At 36.2% G+C, this 21775-nt stretch overlaps 1 protein-coding gene across 1 annotated transcript in view; it reads right to left on the reverse strand.

Annotated features, from left to right (window-relative positions):
• Positions 1-21775, reverse strand: part of LOC134535519 (calexcitin-1) — a 251399-nt gene that overhangs the window by 85368 nt on the left and 144256 nt on the right. The window contains exon 2 of the mRNA XM_063374662.1: positions 4482-4545. Coding sequence (XP_063230732.1) covers positions 4482-4539 — 58 coding nt within the window. The 5' untranslated portion in view covers positions 4540-4545. The remainder of the gene's footprint in view (positions 1-4481; positions 4546-21775) is intronic.

Consider the following 21775-nt stretch of genomic DNA (forward strand, 5'->3'; position numbering starts at 1 on the left):
ATCAAATATTGAGTACTTCAGTTTAAATAATTATTAATTATGGTATTAACTTAAAAAAATAGTTTTACCCTGTTCTTTTTTTCAGTATACTTACAAAGAACCATACCACAGCAACCAAATAAATTATTGTACATCGTAAAAACCTTTACCAATTAAACTCTAAATTTTAAAACTTTGGTAATGCAGGCGAATTTCCTTGAATTTCATGTTATGTCTTACATGTCGGTGTAAAGTGGTGACATTTACTTCCGTGCTGTATCTCTTTTATATACATAATATAACCTGTAGTTATGAATCGTTGTGGTAGATGGGGTCGAACTGATACTATCAACCTACTATGGATCGTTATCAGTACACACCTCAACAAGTTGGGCTCAGTGACATGGTCTGCAAGTCGGCGAGATTACTGCCACGAAGGCTCATGTGGCGAGGGTCTAGAGTTGGATCCCAACAGCCATTCATGTGTACATATGCACCGGGTCGGCAGCTGAGAGGTCAGAAGCCTGCTACAGTCTTGAGTTGGATCACAATAGCCCAGCATGTGCATATGAGAACCGAGTCGGCTGCTGAGAGTTTAGGAACCTGCTAGAGTCTTGAGTTGGATCCCAACAGCCCGACGTAGGTATATGTGAACCAAGTCGGCTGCTGAGAGTTTAGGAACCTGCTAGAGTCTTGAGTTGGATCCCAACAGCCCGACGTAGGTATATGTGAACCAAGTCGGCTGCTGAGAGTTTAGGAACCTGCTAGAGTCTTGAGTTGGATCCCAACAGCCCGACGTAGGTATATGTGAAACAAGTCGGCTGCTGAGAGTTTAGGAACCTGCTAGAGTCTTGAGTTGGATCCCAACAGCCCGACGTAGGTATATGTGAACCAAGTCGGCTGCTGAGAGTTTAGGAACCTGCTAGAGTCTTGAGTTGGATCCCAACAGCCCGACGTAGGTATATGTGAACCAAGTCGGCTGCTGAGAGTTTAGGAACCTGCTAGAGTCTTGAGTTGGATCCCAAGAGCCCGGCGTATGTACATGCGAACCAAGTCGGCTGCTGAGCGTTTAGGAACCTGCTAGAGTTTTGAGTTGGATCCCAACAGCCCAGCGTATGTATATGAGAACCGGGTCGACAGCTGAGAGGTTTGTAGACTGCTAGAATCTTGAAAGTTCAGTCACATAAATCCTTTGTGCGTAAACTTGAAAAAATTAAATAAACAAAAAAAAAATGTCTGGAATATGATGTTTAAAGGTTTTAGGGAAATATTATCATGAAATTTCTGAGAAAAATACTTTTTGTACTCTATGTAAATCTCGTCACATGGTTGTCACGGGTGGTCGCGAGTATCTAACTGTTATTGGTGTCTGGCCTTCACGCGTTATAATTCCGGCTGACCAAGGACTAGGGAACGTGGTGGACGTTACTGTGGGCTTGTAGGTTTTAGCGGGGTGCCTACTCCCGTTTGCGACAACTTCTCAACCTCCTATTACGCTACAAATTTCTCGGAAAAATGATTGAACATATATTAATTTGATATATCTTTAGATTCGCAAAGCATTGTTTCGAATAGTAAATAAACATTATATAGGGATTATAGAGTGATTTAAAAAAAATCCATCATCTACTTATAAGTAAAATAGTGGCAAACATAGTGATTGCTTTGTTTAACCACGTGAATTTGATGTGTTCAATTTGTGTGTCTAATATAAGGTTTAAACCTCCCAGTTAGCTACTTCTGCTAACAAAATATTCAAAACAATTTGGTCGTTAACCTTCGCAACTTAGCATATAAATATTTTATTCCCAAATTTTCTTCCAAATAATATTTTAATGCAGTTTTTCTATAAAATGTATTTTCTTCGCATACCAGATTTTGGTTTTGTAAATATAATTAAGTTATATTTTAAAACTAGGTTCTCAAAAATATAGTTTCTTAAGAACGAGATCATTGATTGATATTTTTATTTTATTAAATATATAGCTTCACATTTGCATTATTTGTATAATGATAAATCGAGAAATGCTGATAATATTTCAAAAACTTTTTCTGTTTCTTTATTAAATGCAATCGGTTACGGTTAGCGTTGAAAATATACCTAGCATTTTTAGAATGGCACAAAATATTTCTGTGTTTCACTTCTTTTTAACAATACTTGCACTTCTGTTACTAGCCTACTGGGGTTTTCACCTTTCATATAATTGTCATGCAGATATTTAGTTAAGGTAGGACTTTCATCGACGAAGATATTTAACTATGCGGGGATACTTAAATACCCAATAAGAGACACACAATTAGGTAAGTTAGCAACTTACTTAGTACAGGAATTTGATTATAGATTAAAAGTAATTTCTTTAATCCAAAATTCAGAGTTCTCCAAAAAATTTTGTAAAGAGAAAATGTTAAAATTTGAAAGACACCTTGAAATTATAATAGGTAATAATAAATAATAACGTATTATAAATAGTTTTACAATAGCTCTTGGATGGATAAAAACGTGTGTAACATAAAAACGTTGTGTATTAAAAAAAGTTATTTATAACTTAGAATTACCTAAGTCAAATTACAACTTTAAAATATAGCTGCAGTATATGCATTAGAGCTGAACTAAGAAATAATTATGTACGCTCGTTGGAAAGATTTTATGCTGACAGAGAAATACTTTTGCGGGTTAAGAGCCTAATGCAAACGGTTTTTCAATCACTGTTCTCGTGAGATCGTTAGTAAAACTCTGTAAAATAAAATTTCTTCTTTGTCCATGTAATCAAAATCGATCTCTCGTCAGAGAAGCCAGAATCGCGATTTTCAGTAGGGAAGGAAATATATAGAGGGATTAAAACTGAACAAAGCACGGTCGTGATCTCTTTTTGGTTTTCTCCTTGGTATTCTTTTTTATTTTCTTCGAGTCGTTCCATCATATTTCCCACATGGCCAATTTTTTTTCCCGCGTATAAAAGCAATTTGGAAAGCAGCTACGCACTCAGGGGATAATTGAAGCATACACAAGCTGCGGCGGCGGACTTAATTACGAGCTACTATTGTAAAAATAATTACTCATAACTTGCACAGTTTCGGTAAATATTGTACTGAAAACCAGAACAGTGAGGAAATTCATGAGATACAACCGTTTATTAAAGTATTTATTAAGAAATAATAATTTTTGAAGTAGAATTAAAAAATTACTTGTATATTTTTAAAAATAATGTTATCTACGCAGTTGTAAGTTATTGTAAAACACTTACAGACGTTTTGAATACATTACTGCAATGTGTTTTTTCGTGACCTGACAACTTTTTTCAATCAATTGAACACAAAAAAAAATCTCATTCTCCTCAATTTTCTGTTAAACATTTAATGGTACTTTATATACGTTAAAGTAAATTTTTTATCATAATTATCTTCAGATGCATTAATAATTTATCATATACATACATTAAAAGACAGGGTATTTTGTAGGGGGAGGGATAGGTACGTATTAAGTGAGCACGTTCCGTTTCAGGTCAAAACTTTGCATTTAGGTTAAACAATGTGAAACTTGTAGACATCTTGGGTGGCTTAACGTTCACGAAATGATATACATACATACTGTCATCCACCTTTTCTAAGGAATGCCGGCAGTTGCGTCCTTTGATATATTTTACTTAATGCTCCCGCTAGAACAGGGTAAAGTCACAAGACTGTTTGCGAGATCAGACAAATGAAAAATACAAAACAAAATGGCTGCTTTTAAAACTTGTCACGTTAAGACGAATTTAACATAATATTTACTAATCTATTATAAATATTCTATCGTTAATCACATACAGGCTTATTGCGTGCCCTCCAAAGGCCGATGTAATTCCCTTGGGTCGGCAGTAGTGTATAAACGGGGTTTCAGGTGCAAAGATATTCTTAAGGCACTACGATTTTGTGGCGGCTTCTTGTGGCGGCGTGAGGATTCGGTCATTTTCGGGCGTGTACGCCGCTCGATGCTTATGATCTGGAGGTCAGCGGCCATTTTGTTGACTCCACGTCCACCATATTTTAATCCGCTATTTTGGAAATCCATAATAATTAAGTTGTAAATTCGGAAAACAAATTTACAAAATTCATAAAAAAATTCGCTCATTAATTTACTGATTGATAAAATGGATTTTCAACCTTGGTTCAATACTTTCTCTGTGCTAAAAATTATATTTTAGGCAAAAAAATAGTTATTTAATAAAATATTGTGAAGAAACCTAAAAGAGGCATAAATACCTCATCTACTAGCCTCCAATTGATTCAATCGATTCCTGTCCTTATTTCGATCCTTGGTCAAGGCAAAACAAGTTAATTTAATTAATCTCACATCAATTTTACATAAAAATCTACAGGTTCAAGGAAAAAAACACATTTTCCTGGACAACCTGCTAGTTGTGCCTGGACAATATGCTATATGTGTGTGCAACCTATCTGTCGTGCCTGAACACTGACTGGACATTCCTGGCGTGATTAGTGATTTTGGTGCATTCACTCACCGAAGAATACTTTGAAGACGAACAGCAGCTTTTTCTTCCTGAATTCGGAGATCGGCATGATTATCTGCAACAGAAAAAACTATGTAAATAATGATGACTAAGTAGGAATATATTCCCAAATCCTTACAGTTTATACTATTTCTCGAAAAAAATGGTAAATTAATGGAACATTTTCAGTCCCTAGCACATACTAATTTTCGTAAAAGAAGTGAGATCAATAAAATTTAGGTTAAAGGACAGAACTTCGCAAATAAGCAATAGTTGAAAATTCATTTGAGCCTTCTAATGTTTAACTTAAGTTCTTTGACCAGATATTCAATGAAAAAAAATTAGGTCTACATGTAAATAGTTTCTAATTATTGTTCACATAGATACTTCAATTTGAATTCAAATATGGGAAGAGGTTTCTTTACAAACAAACTACTCTTACCAGCGTGATCTCACACTTAACTACTTTGCAGATATATTTAATTAAAACCACGTAAAAGTCGTATAGTAAACATAGAATACTTGCAACATGGTAAAATTTCTCGTCAATATCCGGGTCATTGAAGGGAAGATGAAGGGTTATAATAATACAACATATAAACCAGTCTACACATATTTAATCTTATTCTCAGGGTTATTAAAACTATTATTTCATTGTATATATATATAAAATTTTATTGTAATACGTAAGGGCATCGAACCATTACAATACACAACTAGTATCATGAACATTGGAAGAAACATAAAAACAATCAGTCTGGAACAACTTATGTATAAGTAAGATTCAGTTTACAATAGGTTATGTATTGTATATTAGAATCAGACAGAAAATCAACCATATTTCAACGAAGCATCGATGGATGCATAGGCCGGAAAACCGACCTGTACTTGTCAACGTCCGCCATGTCTACCACTCGCGAAGAACACGGACGTGACCCCACAGGATATCGAACCCGGATTGCCTTGCTGAAAGGCGGATGAACACACCGCTCAACCTCCGTGGCTCCAGTAATGAGATCGAACACTTTGTGAAAAAAATTATGCCCAGAATGACTATTTACAGTTCGATATAACACAAAGAAAAAAAATTGAATAATTAGGAGTTGCCACCCTCGAAAGTAATAAACAATTCGTTCAACATTCTGCACTTTCAAATCATAGAAAATAACTGAGTAAATAATATCAAGTTCATATCACGGAAAGCTGAGATTGGAATTTTCATAAATGTCTTGCTCACAATGGAGAACGATGTAAAATTATAAAATAAGACAAACAGAATACATAGTTTTCATCTTATTTTGCACTACATTGTTTTACTAATGAATAAGTGAATAAGTTTGCTTTAAATGATAAAAATCTGCTTTTTTTGTGTACCTACTTTATTTCCTCATATATGCTACAAAATTGCTTAGTTAATTTTTTTTTCATTTGTGTAAAATAAATATCTTTACAATTCACTAGATTTACTTATGTCACACACAAGATTATATTAATTTAGGTTTGTAATAAATTTAACATTAAGAAACGTATATTTATGTAATGCTAATTCAACCTAAGTTTTAAAAACATCATTCCTAGTGAAAAGCGAAATTATTAAGCACTTTTTTATTCGCTTTATTGTCCAATATACCGTTAACATAAGTTTTGTGATGTTGAAGTAAGAACCAGCGTAAAAATTACTCAACAAAATTTATAACGTAGGCTAGCTGATCAATGTGGTCTTATTAGACTTAACAACAACGATACTTACAGTAAAGCATGTTCCCTAAACTAATGTACTTTTCTAATGGTTAACATTATCAATATTATAAGTATGGTGAATTAATATTCTCCCATCATTTTTGAGGAAAATGCTGGCAAACGATTTGCTAGTCTTGTTCTTTAGAAAACTAAGTTATTTATTTTGTTTGTGTTGTAATACGAATATTTCAGATAGCTACCCTAGTTCATAGGAACAAGTAGGTATATAAAAACTCACTCATAGAGAATATCCTTGTCAACCAATAACTCAATCGGCAGAATAAAGGGAGCTAAGTTTAAACTATTGCACCTCCTTTTCAGATAATGAGTATTGAATTACTATCATGCGTCAAGCAATTTTAAGTGCGCCAAAAAATTTCAGAAATGTGTGTTATGTATATAATTTTGCTACAGCGTTAAAAAGGTAATTTTTAATGAAGTTTTCAGTCAATTATTGAAACTTTATAAATAGTATTTAATACTAAGAACAATGATTTCCTAAGCTCTTTTGATCCCTGAAACTGAAACGTTAATTACGTTATAACAACTTGCTGATGACTCAGTTATCACTGCTGACTTCCAGATGAGAACGCAAAAAAATGTTCTTCACGCAAAACATCTTTACTGACAAAAAAAACACATCAAGAACTGGAAACAAGATCCATTAAAAACTAAAGGAGTTACAACTTAGATCTATCACAATTATAAACGCGCAACTTAGAACCACCATATATATATATACATAAAATTGGATGTTGGTATGTATGACGTCGATAAACTCAGACACCGTTTGACCGATCGCCATGAAAGTAGGCACATCGAAGTGTTTTTCCATATTTTTGTAACTCGTCTCTAGATGGCTGTTCAACCGATCGTCGTGAAAATTGGTATACCTACATAGATATTTGAACAATGAGAATATTTTCGTGATATCCATTTTGCTGTCACTCTTCACTAGATGGCGCTGCAGCGCATCAAATTCTAAACCTTTCAACCGATCGCCATGGTTAAAAAGAACATCACAGGTCATAGACATACAAACGGGAAGCCTACAACTCACATAGTTTCGGTTCCCTACCACGTTCGTGTAACTTCGAAGTTCTCTCAAAAATTGAAATTAAAAAAATCGAAGGGTTAGGTTAGGTTAGGTCAGTCACAACATGCTTGTTTTCATTGGAAACTTCTGATTTAGCGGCTGAAGTGGCGTTAATACCAAAACGCAAAACTTCGGAAATCTTCGGAAATTCTTTCAGGGAACCGAAACTACGTGAGTTGTAGGCTTCCCCATACAAACAGTGATTCTGTGTTATTTCTCTATGTCCATCACACTGTCATATAGCGCTATCATCCTGTGTTGAACCCGGGAAACGCCGTGTACTGCAGCAATGAATAATTATTATTCTTTTATTTGTAGGCAAATGATTTTTGTATCCATGCAACTAAACTATCTTTGGACGTCTTATCTGTCAATAGGTATTAAATATTGGGAACTGTTTTAAATCCCGCGCAAAAAATTTAACATTTGAAGATCACCCTGAAATGCGTAGCAACTGTCAGCCAGTAGAGCTTCTGAAACATCTGAAGCTTGGGAGCAAACTAACCGGACCAGAGACTCTACTTCAATTATTAATGAAAAATGCATGTAATTTTTAATTTTTACAAATTTTTCTAAATCGCTTTATTCATTATAGTTTACATACAAACCATCCGTTTTATAAATACAGAGTTAAATAAAAAAATTGGTGGGATAACGTTTGCTGGATTCTGCTAGTAAGTTATAAAAACGTAACTAAAACAGGTATCACAGAACCAGACAAATTATAAACGACATAACTTAAAAACTATTAAAAAATATATATACACACAACTAAGAAATTTCATCGCTTAGAAACACACGGATTACAACTATCACGAGTTATAAACACACAACTTAGAATAAGTTATAACCACATAACGAATAACAGGCCTAATAAGTAAGCTCTATGTTGTGTGTTTGTACAAGTTGTGCGTCTCGAAGTCACGACAGCACCTAATGGAAGTAGAGGTTTGTCGCCACGCTGCAACGAGTAATATACGTCGCATACTTTTTTAGAATAATTAGCTGGCAAAGTTGCTTTTTGAAAAAAAAAAAATATTTTAAATAGTATGGAAAAAGAGAACGAAAGAACACATATAACTTGAGCTTTTTGGGTTTAAAATCATATTTAGTGACAGCTTTGTGATAGGTTTGATTTAAAAAAAAAATTGTCCTGCACTTTTAAAATTATGAGAGTTTTTTATAATTTTAAAAGGGTAGATAAAATTAAATAAATCTTTCTAAAGGAATTTTAAGACATGCCATGAAGTAACCACTACCATTGCCTTTAAACCCCCCCCCCCCCACCACAAAAAGAAAACCCAAAAAAATTCAGCTTTTTATTCCATTTGGTTCAACTAATCCATACTGCAAAATATATATTGTATATATTTTATTCAAAAAGCATGACCAATAAATATATACTTTAATTCTGTTTGAGTTGGCCGCTCAAAAAGTCCTCAAGTAAAACCGTGTGAAACGTCAAAGTAGAACAATGATCTGTAACGGGACATACTCCCATGAATCACTCGCTCGCAGCTTTGCTTCTATCGCCGGGCTGCAACGAACGCCTAACTTCCTCTCCCCTCCCCTCCCCCTCCATTTTATCGTGTGTCCTCCTCCGAACCAATCGCAGCGGCGATAAACCCCGAGGTGAACTGCGGTGATGCATTGTAATGGGCGCGTCAGCAGCAGTGGACGGTCCAATAGCTCGTGGCGTGGATGATCCGAGGTTTAGCCGTTGAATTGGTGAAAAGGGAAATTTCGGTGAGGGGAGAAGGCAAATATTCTCCATCTCGTCACACGCGGGACTGACTGAGAATCGAGTCAGATCATCGTGCGTTAATCCTTTTTTTCTTTTCTTTTTTACTGCTGCAAAAGTGATAGTTAGGTTAGGCCAGGTACATAAATTACAAGTATAACCGTTGCTGGAAGGTATTAACATTCTCGCCAAAATTCGTTCTTTATTTATTTACTAGCTGCAGTACCCGGCTTTGCCCGGGCTGAACACCGGGTGATATATTGTCCGCGAGTTACAGCAAAATGGATAGTGGTGGACATTAATAAATGACACACAATTACTGTTTGTGTATCTGTGACCTATGGTCATCTGTTTACCCATGGCGATCGGTTGAAAGGTTTTGAAGTTGATGCGCTACAGCGCCATCTAGCGGCGAGTTACAAAAAAAATGGTTAGCATAACATTCATAGCATAACATTTATAGTGGCAGATCACTTTGCAAAAATCAGTCAAATCTATGAAGACCTTCATCTAGCAAGTCATCCTGAGCGGATATACAAACATGGATGAGAAAGGATGCCGCCTGACGATTCACCATCAACAGACAGTGCTGGCACAGAAAGGTGCCAAACGTGTACACTTAAAATCATCGGAACATGCAGAAAGTGTCACCATTGCGGGATGTGTAAACGCACTCGGTACTGCAATATCACATATGGTCATCACAAATTGTCGAAATTTTGGGGGTTCGAGGACCCTGAATGGCTCGAAAACACTTAAAATCGAAAGAGACATATTTTTAAAATTTTTTAAACTTTCGAGATTTTTGGGCTTTAACCACCTGGGGGGGGGGGGTATTTTGATGACCCCGAATGGCTCGGAAACACTCCAAATCGAAAGAGATATAAAGGAATTTAAGAATGTAGGCATTTACTGTACTCCTATCTACCATAATAACAATATTTACAAATAGAAAGCTTATTACCTACCTATGAATAATTATCTAAATAAATTAATAAATAACTGTATGTTTAAGAATTTACGTACATACATAATATTAAACTTCAAACTATACTCACCAAAAAAAAACTAAGGATGTTTGTGAAACTATTTTTTATTTGTCATAATGTTTAAAACATTTGTAGGATTTGTTTATATGTAAAACTGTGGTGGCAATATTCCGCTTATCCAAAGGAGTATAGAAATCAATAGAGATATCACTCCCTGTACACACCACAAATCTTTGAATTAAGTAAAAAAAAACATAGTCCAAAATTAAACACAAAGTATAATTAAAACTAATTTGACAAAAAAAATTATACAACTGGAATGACAATGTTAACATCCGCCTGAAATTTAATAGAATTACGTAGGTAAGAATATATATAAGAAATTAAATTTTAATTAAAACATACATAAACAAAATTATCTCACACTCAACCAAACATAATGTTTAATATGAAATAAAGGAAGATGGCAATTACACGTAACTATTCTAATTAATAAAAAAAATCAACTTTCCTGAAATAGTAAAATTCAAAATTTTCAACAATATATTACATAATTGATAAATATTTCTGGTCTTCGGTCTCAGCAGCCCTAAGACTCTTGACGCTCAGCAGATAAATTATAAACACTAAACCAAACTCCTTGCAAATAAGTATGTACTGTAAAAAAATAACAATATTGACAAATAGAAAATATTAGTAGGCCCGAGCAACCTATGAATAAATTTCGAAGAAATTTATAAGTTTAAGAATTTATGTAGGGTACCTACATAATATTAAACTTGAAACTATCTACACAATAAAAACCTAAGAATGCTAGTGAAACTAATTTTTTTTATTTGTCATAATACCTAAAATACGTGTGTTTCCAAAATGAAACAAAGTATAAATAATGACCAATTTGACAAAAAAAAAATTGTACATCTTGAATTACATTGAAAACATACACATGAAATTTAAAAGAATTATGAGTGCCCTAGGTAGGGAGAAAGAAAATATATAGAAGAAATTAAGTAAAAAAAATGGGTGCGTGTACTTAGGTACGCGCATGAGAAGTTATACTTCTTTGGCATCATTAAAAAATAGTTTTTAATTGCATGCAAAAATATTGCGTGGAGTCCCTCCGCGTGGAAGAAGTGAAATTTCGTAATGTGGAAATGAAAATAGGGAGGGGGAGAAATTGATTTTAAGTGAAATCATATTGTATCAAATCAAACTAAGAAAATAAAGGAAATAAATTTGTAACGATTCATAGATTGGTCTTCAGAGAGAGAGAGAGACCTATTGAATGTCTATAAAAATTACTTTTTTATGAGAGCAGATTTTCATGAAATAAATCATGAAATCATTCAACGATAAAAGCTGTTTATTTAACTAAGCGGACGGGTTCGCCCCAAGGAGAAAATTGACGCGGCGAGACCTCGTGGACATAGAGAAATGACACACACTTACTATTTATGTGTCTATGAAACATGATTTTTTTCTGCAAATTAATTTGTAATATACAAAAACGGTATTGAAAATTGAAACAAATATGGCGACACTACAAACTGTCAATATCTTTATTTTTTTCTTACTCTCTACTTAGTTCCTTACAATAACAAAACGTAACGTAATGGCTTGAAAGCTATTGCTCGGCAGACATAGAGGAATGACACTAACAGTTTGTATATCTATGACACACATTACATAATATTAACATATTTTTTTTTAACCCGTTTAAAATTTATTTTTTTAGACAAAAGATAGCCTATGTCCATCCCCAGGATATAATCTATGTCCTTGCCAAATTTCATTACGATCCGTTCAGCCGTTCAGCCGGGAAAAGGTAACAAACAGACAGACAGACAGACAGAGTTACTTTCGCATTTATAATATTAGTAAGGATTTCCCAAGAGTTTGGGTTTCTGCCTGTTCAGACGATCACAACTGAAATCAAATGGTTAGGTTAGGCCAGTGACTTTTTATCATGAAGTTATGAATTGTCAGAAGACGGCATGCTGTGAAGTAGTTGAAGTCACTTTCTAATCATGCCATCGCCATATTGTTCCGCCGAAAACATTGCGGCAGTGATGCTCGATAACGTCAGATGATTGTTAGTAAGATGATAGGCTAGAATCACCGCCGTTAAAAACGCCACTTTAATAAATAAAAAAAAGGAATTTAAAACTGTTAGTACAACACTTCAACCAATTTTTTTGGCGTCTAACTAATATGGCGCAACAACTAACCAAAGGGAGAAAATTAATTCATCCTCTTACGATGTTATCATGCAGACGTAATTTTTATATTCCAAAACTTTCAAAAGTTAAAAAAAAAAAAAAAAAAATTATGATTGATTTTCGGACATATTATTTGTCTTGATGTAAGCTTTTGGACATACTCCATTGCTAAGCACATGCATGTCTGTAGAAGAAATCTAAAAAAATACCATAAAGACAAAAACACAAATTAAGCAAAAAATTACTGTTATGGAATATTATGTGGTGTTTATATCCTCTAACAGCAATTTTTTTCTTAATTTGTGTTTTTTGTCTTTAGGGTATTTTTTTTTTAGTTTTCTTCTACAGACATACATGTGCTTAGCAATGGCGTCTGTCCAAAAGCTTACATCAAGTCATGCACTCCCATTGCACAAATCTTTCAAAGATAATATTATTTGTATTTTTTTATAATTCCAATCACGAAGTGACTCGAACGAGCGGTGGACCTCGGACATGTCCGTGACTGGTCGGGAGTACGACTCCATCTCAGTGTGTTCGTGTGTGGACTGCTGCTTGGTATTCAGCAAGCGCAGGTAACGAGGCGTCCTGACTCGGTGGGTGGGTACCATGGGGGGGGGGGGGGGAGGGGGGTAGCGGTTTCGGCGGGTGGAGGGCTACGCCACTCGAGTAACCGAAACAGGGAAAACCAGTGGTTCCCGTTTTAGCCCGTGCCGTGCTACTTGTCTCGAGTGGGACAATTCTCGAGAGTAGTACCAGCGGTAGCTATTTCGTAACCGTCACTTGAGAAGCAACGTGATATTTTTTGACGTGACAACGTCTAATAAATCGATGAACGCCGGCTGCACGCACGAAAAAGTGTCCCGTTACGCACATTATCCCGTTACGCTGTGTCCCGTTACGCTCATTGTACGCTTGCGCCGCATCTACTTATCTATCTTCCACTCGGTTGGAACAACCATCGATTTGACTTTTTCGAGGCACATTAAACTTGAAATACTCCCATTCGTTTCCTACTTTTCCTATCATCGTCCTATCCTTAACAAAATAACACAGATCGGAAGAAGTTAAATAGCAAACATGTATAAAAGTTATAGTTAAAATAATCTCTTCGGTAAAGTAATAAACATATTTGAATTAATAAGTGCAAATAATAGTAAATTTATCAATTAAATTGTAGATTTCATTTCATTCCTTCCTTGTATCCATTTAAAATAGTGATAATGAAATAAAAATGATTCAATTTTATTCATAAAATTATGCAATGATTTCATCAATGTTTTGTTATGACGTCACGTTAAACCATCGTCCTTAAACCGACTTTACAGACGATTTTTTTTTACAGTTGACGGAGAAAAAGTCACAAATATATGTTGACCTTTGATAATACTTTTAAGAATCATTAAATTTGAGTGAAGTTACATGATTCACTCATCCGAAGTGGAAAAACCAACTTCTTACATTTTTCGGGCCTTTCAACTTAAAAAAGTTATAAGTACAACTAATGGTTGAATGTAGAGCAGTTCCGTTTAAATTAAGGATGGCCAATCAAATCCTTAAATACCACCAAATCTTTAGTATTCGAATTATTCGATATTTTAAAAATATATCCATAAAAATATTCGAGGTAACAACGTAAATTAAAATTTCAGCATTATGTCAATTTAATTTCATTAGGGTACCACCCTGTTAATATACCCCAAGATATTCTACTTGTAACATGTAATAATACAAAGAAAATTACAATATGTATTGATACTGATATTTTAATTTGTGAAACAACCATTAAAATTGTAAATGTTTCAACATTATAGTAAACAAATTGAAAACTTACTCCCCAGAAAAGCGAAGCATGTTTTCTTACAAGGCTACAGATATATGCATTTTTGTGTAGCGTAAAAATTGGGAATTTGGTTAAAGTCCAGCGCATGGCTCTAAAGGAAGCCCTAAGACATGTAAAAGATTACAGCTGTTTATTCGATGAAATTACCCTAGAATAAATTTATGAATATACTAGCTGCCCGACCCGGCTTCGCACGGCTATAGGTACTAATGGAAAAAAATTAAGCCACATCTCCCATTTATAGTAATGGTAAATAAAAAAAAAATCAGTGAAAATTTATTACAATGCTGTATAATGTACCGGAGAGAAAATGAATAGCACCGATGGTTACCCGACTCGTGCACGCAACGTACAACTGATGTACCCGTACTTCGCTACGGCAGTCTACAGGCAGATCACTCTTGCGCCGCTCATAATACATGCCCCTCGTTGTGGGTACGCCACTGCCGCGCGATGCCCGTTGCCATGGAGACGCAGAAGGCATGAACAATGCAAAATACTGTTCTCATGCAGACAAAGTACCCACTGTTGCCTGGTTTTAACCACCCATTAGATCTAATTTTCAGAAAATGTCATCCTGCGTAACATAAGGAACATTAGGGGCAGGCATATTTCGCGAAAAAATCTGCTCGGCGTCGGCGGTCCCTCTCCCACCCTCCCCCTACCCCTGCCCACTACCGCCACACCTCCCCCTCCCACTCCCGCCACACCTCCCCTTCCCACTACCACCACACCTCCCCCTCCACCCCCCAATTCCCACAACACCTCCCCCTCCCACTCCCGCCACACCTCCCCTTCCCACTACCACCACACCTCCCCCTCCACCCCCCACTACCACCACACCTCCCCCTCCCACTACCACTTGCAAAATTTCAACGGTGATGAGGACTGCACTAACAATGAAATAGCCGTTGCCATAGAGACGAATGAAGCATCAACAAAGCAACAGCCGTTGCCATGGTGATTTCCTACCAAAAACTGGAAATAAAAAAAAAATTTAGGGGTGGACTACCCCTAACATTTAGGGGGATGAAAAATAGATGTTGGCCGATTCTCATAGATACCGGATAAGCACAAAAAATTTCATCAAAATCGGTCAAGCCGTTTCGGAGGAGTATGGCAACGAAAACTGTGACACGAGAATTTTATATATAAGATGAGAATATCATATTCATAAGATTGAGAAGAATGTATTTTTTTACTTACTATCTCAACTCAAAACATTAAAATTAACACTAGTGACGGGACGAATCCCAATTTTCTCGAAACCTAATCTCGATTCCGAATACCAAAGAGTGCCTCGAAACCGGATCTAGGCCTCAGGGGTCAAAAATAAAATAATGCACATGAAACTAAAAATATTAACTAAAGGGTGTTGAAACATTCAAACATTCAAATGTTTGTTTCAAAAACTAAGTTTTAATTTAAATAATTATTTATATTTTATATAATTTATATAATTACTTGTTAAAAGTAAAATATCTCGGGTAATGGTGACTGACCTAGTAAACTTCAAAGGTTGCCAGTGTTAGATTTTTTAAATCAATTTTTTTCTTTAATATTTTCTTTCTAATATCTTTTGCCTCAAACATAGACTGCTTCGAACACTAAGGAATTGATGGGTTCTGAAGATTTTACTGGCCGACTGCTGATGTACACAATACACATGTATTCACCCCGACAGATGCTACAGGAATGTGTCACGTGGTCGGCTGCTCTCTACCCAGCGCACGCTCCGCTCCCTCGACGCCTGGCTGGAGCTAGCTATCGCGGATGGACGTCGAGCCATCGGCGGCACCTCCGAGGACGGCTCTCGGCCAACGTGATCGGCAAGAAGCTCGAGGCAGACAACCTCTCTCCCCCCCCCCCCCCCCCCTACCAGGGACGCCGGCGGAGTTACGCCGACACGTGAACAGCCGGGGAATGAACCCGCGACCCGATATCCGTGATCTGTTTTGTTTGCCTTTCCGAGGAAGCATTCCACTGGGATCACAATAGCGCAGCGGGACGCAGTGTCGCGGTGTTGGGAACATGCGTTTTTCACCCGTACGGCGAAAAAAAAAAAAAAAAAAAAAACATTAAATACGCATCAAACGTATCACAAGCATCAATGTTTTCAAGCATTTTTTTGACGTGATAACGTCTTATAAATCGATGAACGCCGACTGCACGCACGAAAAAGCATGACTCATTGTCACGTTCCGCCTGAGCCGAGCGTGCAAGAACCGGCCAACATCCGTGCGAGAAAATCTTCTATATTATCAAACAGTTTAAGGCGGGCTTTTTAAAAGCAGCAATTTAAAGAAAATTGATATGACGCTATCACGTAAAATTATCGTCCGTAAACCGACTTTACAGAAAACCCCCTTTTTTTATATGATGATAAATATTTTTAAATCCAAATTTAAAGTTAATTAAAAAAGTTACTGAACTCAAATGGTATACGGCATTCAGGAGTTATTTCGTGAAAAATAGAGCGGAGTTCGATGAATGCAAATGTGTAAAGATGATGGTGGACCCACGTGTAACCAACATAAACCCTTTTATAGACTCTTACGTATATATTAGGAGCCGTAACAAACGTATTGGTGCGCCAAATATAGCTTTATGACAGTGAAACTACTGTGGAATATATTTTGTAAACACAAACAGTCATCGTTAAAAGTAATAACAAGTTTTCAAATACCTTAGTAATTAGTAAAACCCCATTACAATCATTATAATATTCTAAACTCCCAATAGGCCCTGTAGTTCAGCGGCAGAGCGCAAGCTTGGCAACCTCACGATATCTGGGTCAAGTCTCGGCACTTATAAAACTTTATCTTACTTTTTAAATAACATTATAATATTATAATAATGCTGAATTATCTAAATAAGGTTAATGTTTGTTTGTAGGAAGTATTGAAAAATTGATTTCAGTCGTTTAGGTAAAAAAAAAAACATTGCCAAAAAGATACTTAGTGTTGTAATATGTGTTTTTATGTTTCAGTTTGATATTATAGTGATGCCATGGAAGTATAAAACCTAACGTGTGGGTTAACTTTAAAGTACATAGTTTTTAGTGAAGTTTAACAAGATGGATAGTATTTTAGTAAAATTCCTTGTCGAAAATTAATTATAAAGTCGGGGTTCAGGATGTTTGAAGTCATAGTTCTTTATGCGCGTTATGAAAAATTGATAAGAGTGAATTTTTATGATGCGTGCTCATAATGCAACAAAATTTTCACAAAACGAAAATAGAGCTACGTATAAAAAACGCTACATGTAAATAAAATTTATAATTGTGCTTTTAAATCGTATAGCTTAGTGATTGATAACGTGTACTGGTCCATATAATTGAAACATTTATTTGTTGCGAAAATCAGTGATAGAAATTCTGTTTATATACTTTTTAAAGTGTATTTATATAAGTGAGATTATGTTCCTGTATGTATAAACAATGTCAAGTTGCTTGTAAGCTTCTATTGTCACTGGCAGGGAGTGTATAAAGAAGGTTTAGTGGTCTCCTGGCCATTTTAATCGGAGTGTTTGTGAAGTTATGTTCCCATATGTATAATTAATTTATTTATAATTGTTGAATTTTTATTATAAATAAGTATATTAATAAATTAAAATTTATATTTAGAATATTAATCGATATTCATTATTTTTAAAATTTATCTAGATTATATTACTAAATTAAATAATTGATTTTATACGCACGTTTATATTAATATTAAAAACTGTATATATATATATATTTTAATTTGATTTAAATTATACTTTACCAACCATTTTTATATTATGACTCCAGTCCATTTTTTTTAATTATTTGCATGCAGAATTAATGTATGTTTTAAATTACGTCAAGTAAGTATAGCTTTAAACTGTCGTACATAAGTACACGCTACCAATGTTTTATTGTTTTGATTTTATCGGTGACGTATCTAATAGTTTAAAATTTCCAGTTGCTGCGCTTAATGGTAGTAAGCAATGTTTACGGTTCAGGCGGTGAACTCTAGCGGCGTACGCAGAAAATAAGTTGTGTGATTCGCGTCCATAATTCTTTTTACTTAAAAAGTGGATATTTTATTTATCTGTAAATTCATGACGCTCGGCATAATTTTAAAAGAAACCTACGTTAAATTTTGTGTCCGAGTTTCGTAATGCAAGTTCATTTGGAACACGAACCACGCGAGGACATATGAGTTCGCTCGTATCACTGGCCGGGCGGCGTCGAGCCACAAGCGTTGCCGCGAGGCCAGGCCCTGCGCGCGGGACGGAGGCACATCGGAGCGTTATTATTTTCCGCCGCGCCGTCGCCATATTTCACTGCGGCAGCCGCGCGGGAGAAGCGGAGGAATGGCGGACAGCGACAGAAGAGGAGGATGTTTACAGGACGGCCGGCGCAGGGCCGCTGACAAAGAACAGGACCACAAAGACCTTGCCCTCCTCCCCTTCACATAACCCCCCCCCCCCCACCCACCAACAACTCCACCGCCTTCACTCAAAGGCGAAAAATTCGGGAGGAAGCACCTTATTGCCAGGACAAGGCCTAGCGAGCGATTTGATTTCAAACCTTAGAACCAGTGATGGGTCGAATTAAACTTTTTTATTATGAAATCCGATTATCGAATTCGATTCCAAATATAAATCTCAAGAATCAATAATAAATTAACATTTGGTTAAAATACAAAAAGTTAAAAAAAAAAAAAACAGAATAATTTTAATTAAGTAAACCATATATATATTTTATGATTTAACAATTGACAACAAAAACGTTTTTGAAGCAGGCAGTAGAAGACACTCAGTTAAAATATGAAATTAATGCTTCTCACTGGTAAAAACTGATAAACCAAAAACCACACAGAAAACGATGATGGATACTCTCTCGAACACTAATTTGAAGAGTAGTCATTACTGCCACCAAGGCGTGAAAGACGATCCACCATCAGCCGCAATTACTGCAGAAATGCTGAACATAGAAAAATTATAATCGCTGAAAACATACAAACAGCGAGGTTGCATGTACGCCGCCGTATTTGTCAACACTGCACTTAAACACGACTGTTGCCGAACCACGTCTCAAAGAGGCAAGTTGCCCGAATCAGCCGATACATGCCCACGTCTTGCCAATACAAGTATTACACGCGGGCAGGTCATCCCATGACGAAATAAAAGCTTCTCGCCTTCTGCCCACAGCTCGACTGTCTGCCTCGCAGCGACTGTGTCGCCACTCGCGCCCAGAGACTACACTGCTCGAGAAAACAGGGAAGCCTTCTTTTCACAGACGAGAGAGCCAAATCCCGAAGTTCCCCGAAGTTCATGTTTTTTTCCCTCATCTTTAATGTAGCTATCCTAACCAAATCAACCGTCCACAATGTTTTAAAGTATTTATAATGCAGCTAACCTAACCAAATTGACCATTAGTATTCTTTTATCAACACCGCCATATTTATTTACAATGAAAAAAAAAACAACCAAAGATGCACGATCGGGCGTTTGGCTCTCTCGTCTGTGAAACGACGGCTTCCCGAGAAAACAGCATTGGCCGGCCACCGTCCCTCTCAAACGGCCAGAAACAAACTACACGAAACCACGCAAACAGCTTGCGATCCCAATGAAAACAACCAAAAACACCAAACCAAATGTGCTTTGAGGCACGCACGTCACAGTCGCTTGGGAAAATAAGAACATTAAACGTTAAGTACTAGGTCATTCATACAAAAACATATAGCATTGTTGTAAAATGCCACAACATGTATAATACATTTTCTATCAGACTTTTTTTTGTTGCCAAGACTTAACACAGAATGATAATAGTTTGTCAGCTTCTTTTCCATCCCATAAGTGTGTCTCGATCGAAAGGTTCGTTCAAATTATATAAATGTATTACAAGCTGGATGATAGCCGAACTTGAGTGAAGGGTCTGGCACACTGCAACACCGGACTGTTTGATAAGCTGGACTGAAGCAAGCTGGCCAAGATCTTGCGTGTCATTAGATACTGAATGGCCACATTCATATTCAAGTGTGAGACTCAACCATTATTTTATAGTTACTTCAGTATTCACCAAGTGAGTGAGTGAAGGTTTTTCTGTTCACGTTCAAATATTTTTGGATTAAACTTGTGATATTGCAGATTGGAATTGAACGAGTGAATCACATCCATTACACTAAAGACTGCGGAATATCTAATCTTGAGGACAAATGCCAATGAACTAGGGCTCTTAAAACACTTTACTATCTCCATCATAAGACCTATCTGGGAACTTTCCGGGCCTTTAGTAAAGATCGCAATATTTCGGGGTCATTGTCTAGAGTTGCTTGGCTTGAAACCTCTGGTTTAGTACTAATTTTTAAATTTAATTATTTTGTCCAATTACGTTAGTATTTCTTTGCATTCGAGGTTTAATTTGTATTTTTTTTGGCTCGTTTAGATAAGTTCGTTTTTAAGTTTAGTTCATATTTTTTTTTGTAAACAGCGAATTTTTTGCCAATATGCCGAATGGAAATGACTGCTCAGTTGGCAAAACATAAAATGGTCTAGAAAGTCGGAGAAAATTCAGGTCTAGTGTAATTTTTAGTATATTGTAAATGTATTTAGAGTATTTTATTATATTAATTTCTAACTGGATATTTTTATAGCTTATTATTTTAGTTTGGCTTCCTTCGTAATAAGCAGGTAACTATAAACGTGTGGTAGAACTATTTTCTTGCGTGTGTGTTGACCGGAAGATTGTCACTTATGCTTCCGGGCGAAGATGGTGGAGGTGGGGAGGCGAGTTGAAGTACCAGTTGTCTGTCGGCCGGCGCTGGAGACGCGGGAGCCGCTGACCGCGTTCCGTGACAATACGATTACCGAGGTTACATGAATGTGACGGTATTTTGACGTGACAACGTCTAATAAATCGATGAACGCCGGCTGCACGCACGAAAAAGTGTCCCGTAACGCACATTGTCGCTTTACGCGGTGTCCCGTTACGCTCATTGTACGCTTGCGCCGCGTCTATCTCTCTTCCACTCGATTGGAGCAACCATCGATTTTACTTTTTCGAGGCACATTAAACTTGAAACACTCCCATTCGTTTCCTACGTACTTTTCCTATCATAGTCCTATCCTTAACAGAATAACACTGATTGGAAGAAGTTAAATAGCAAAGATGTATAAAAGTTATAGTTTTTAATAATCTCTTTGTTAAAGTAATAAACATATTTGAATTAATGAGTGCAAATAAAAGTAAATATATCAATTAAATTGTAGATTTCATTTCACTACTTCTTTGTATCCATACAAAATAGTAATAATTCAATAAATATTATTCTATTTTGTTCATAAAAGTATGCAATCATTTCATCAATGTTTTGTTATGACGTTGTCACGTTAAACTATCGTCCGTAAACCGACTTTACAGACAACCAATTTTTTTTTATAAAGTCGCACGTATCGAAAAAGCACCCTGTAAATATGTTAGCAAACGACTCCTGCATAAAGTGGTTGGTGGTGTTCAAGACCTACGATTGCCTGGACTTGTGCCCTATAGTACTGGGTGCTGTTGGTCGTCGGACACGCCCTGTGCTGCTGTAGTGTGCTATGCTTATAACACACCTGAAGGAAGAAACCCACTACGAGAAGGACTTACAAATATGTGTCGGCCCGCCCTATTTACGTACGACCCTTTAAAAAAAAAAGTAATTTT

Source organism: Bacillus rossius, chromosome 8, assembly GCF_032445375.1.
Source record: "Bacillus rossius redtenbacheri isolate Brsri chromosome 8, Brsri_v3, whole genome shotgun sequence".
Taxonomy (NCBI): Eukaryota; Metazoa; Arthropoda; class Insecta; order Phasmatodea; family Bacillidae; genus Bacillus; species Bacillus rossius.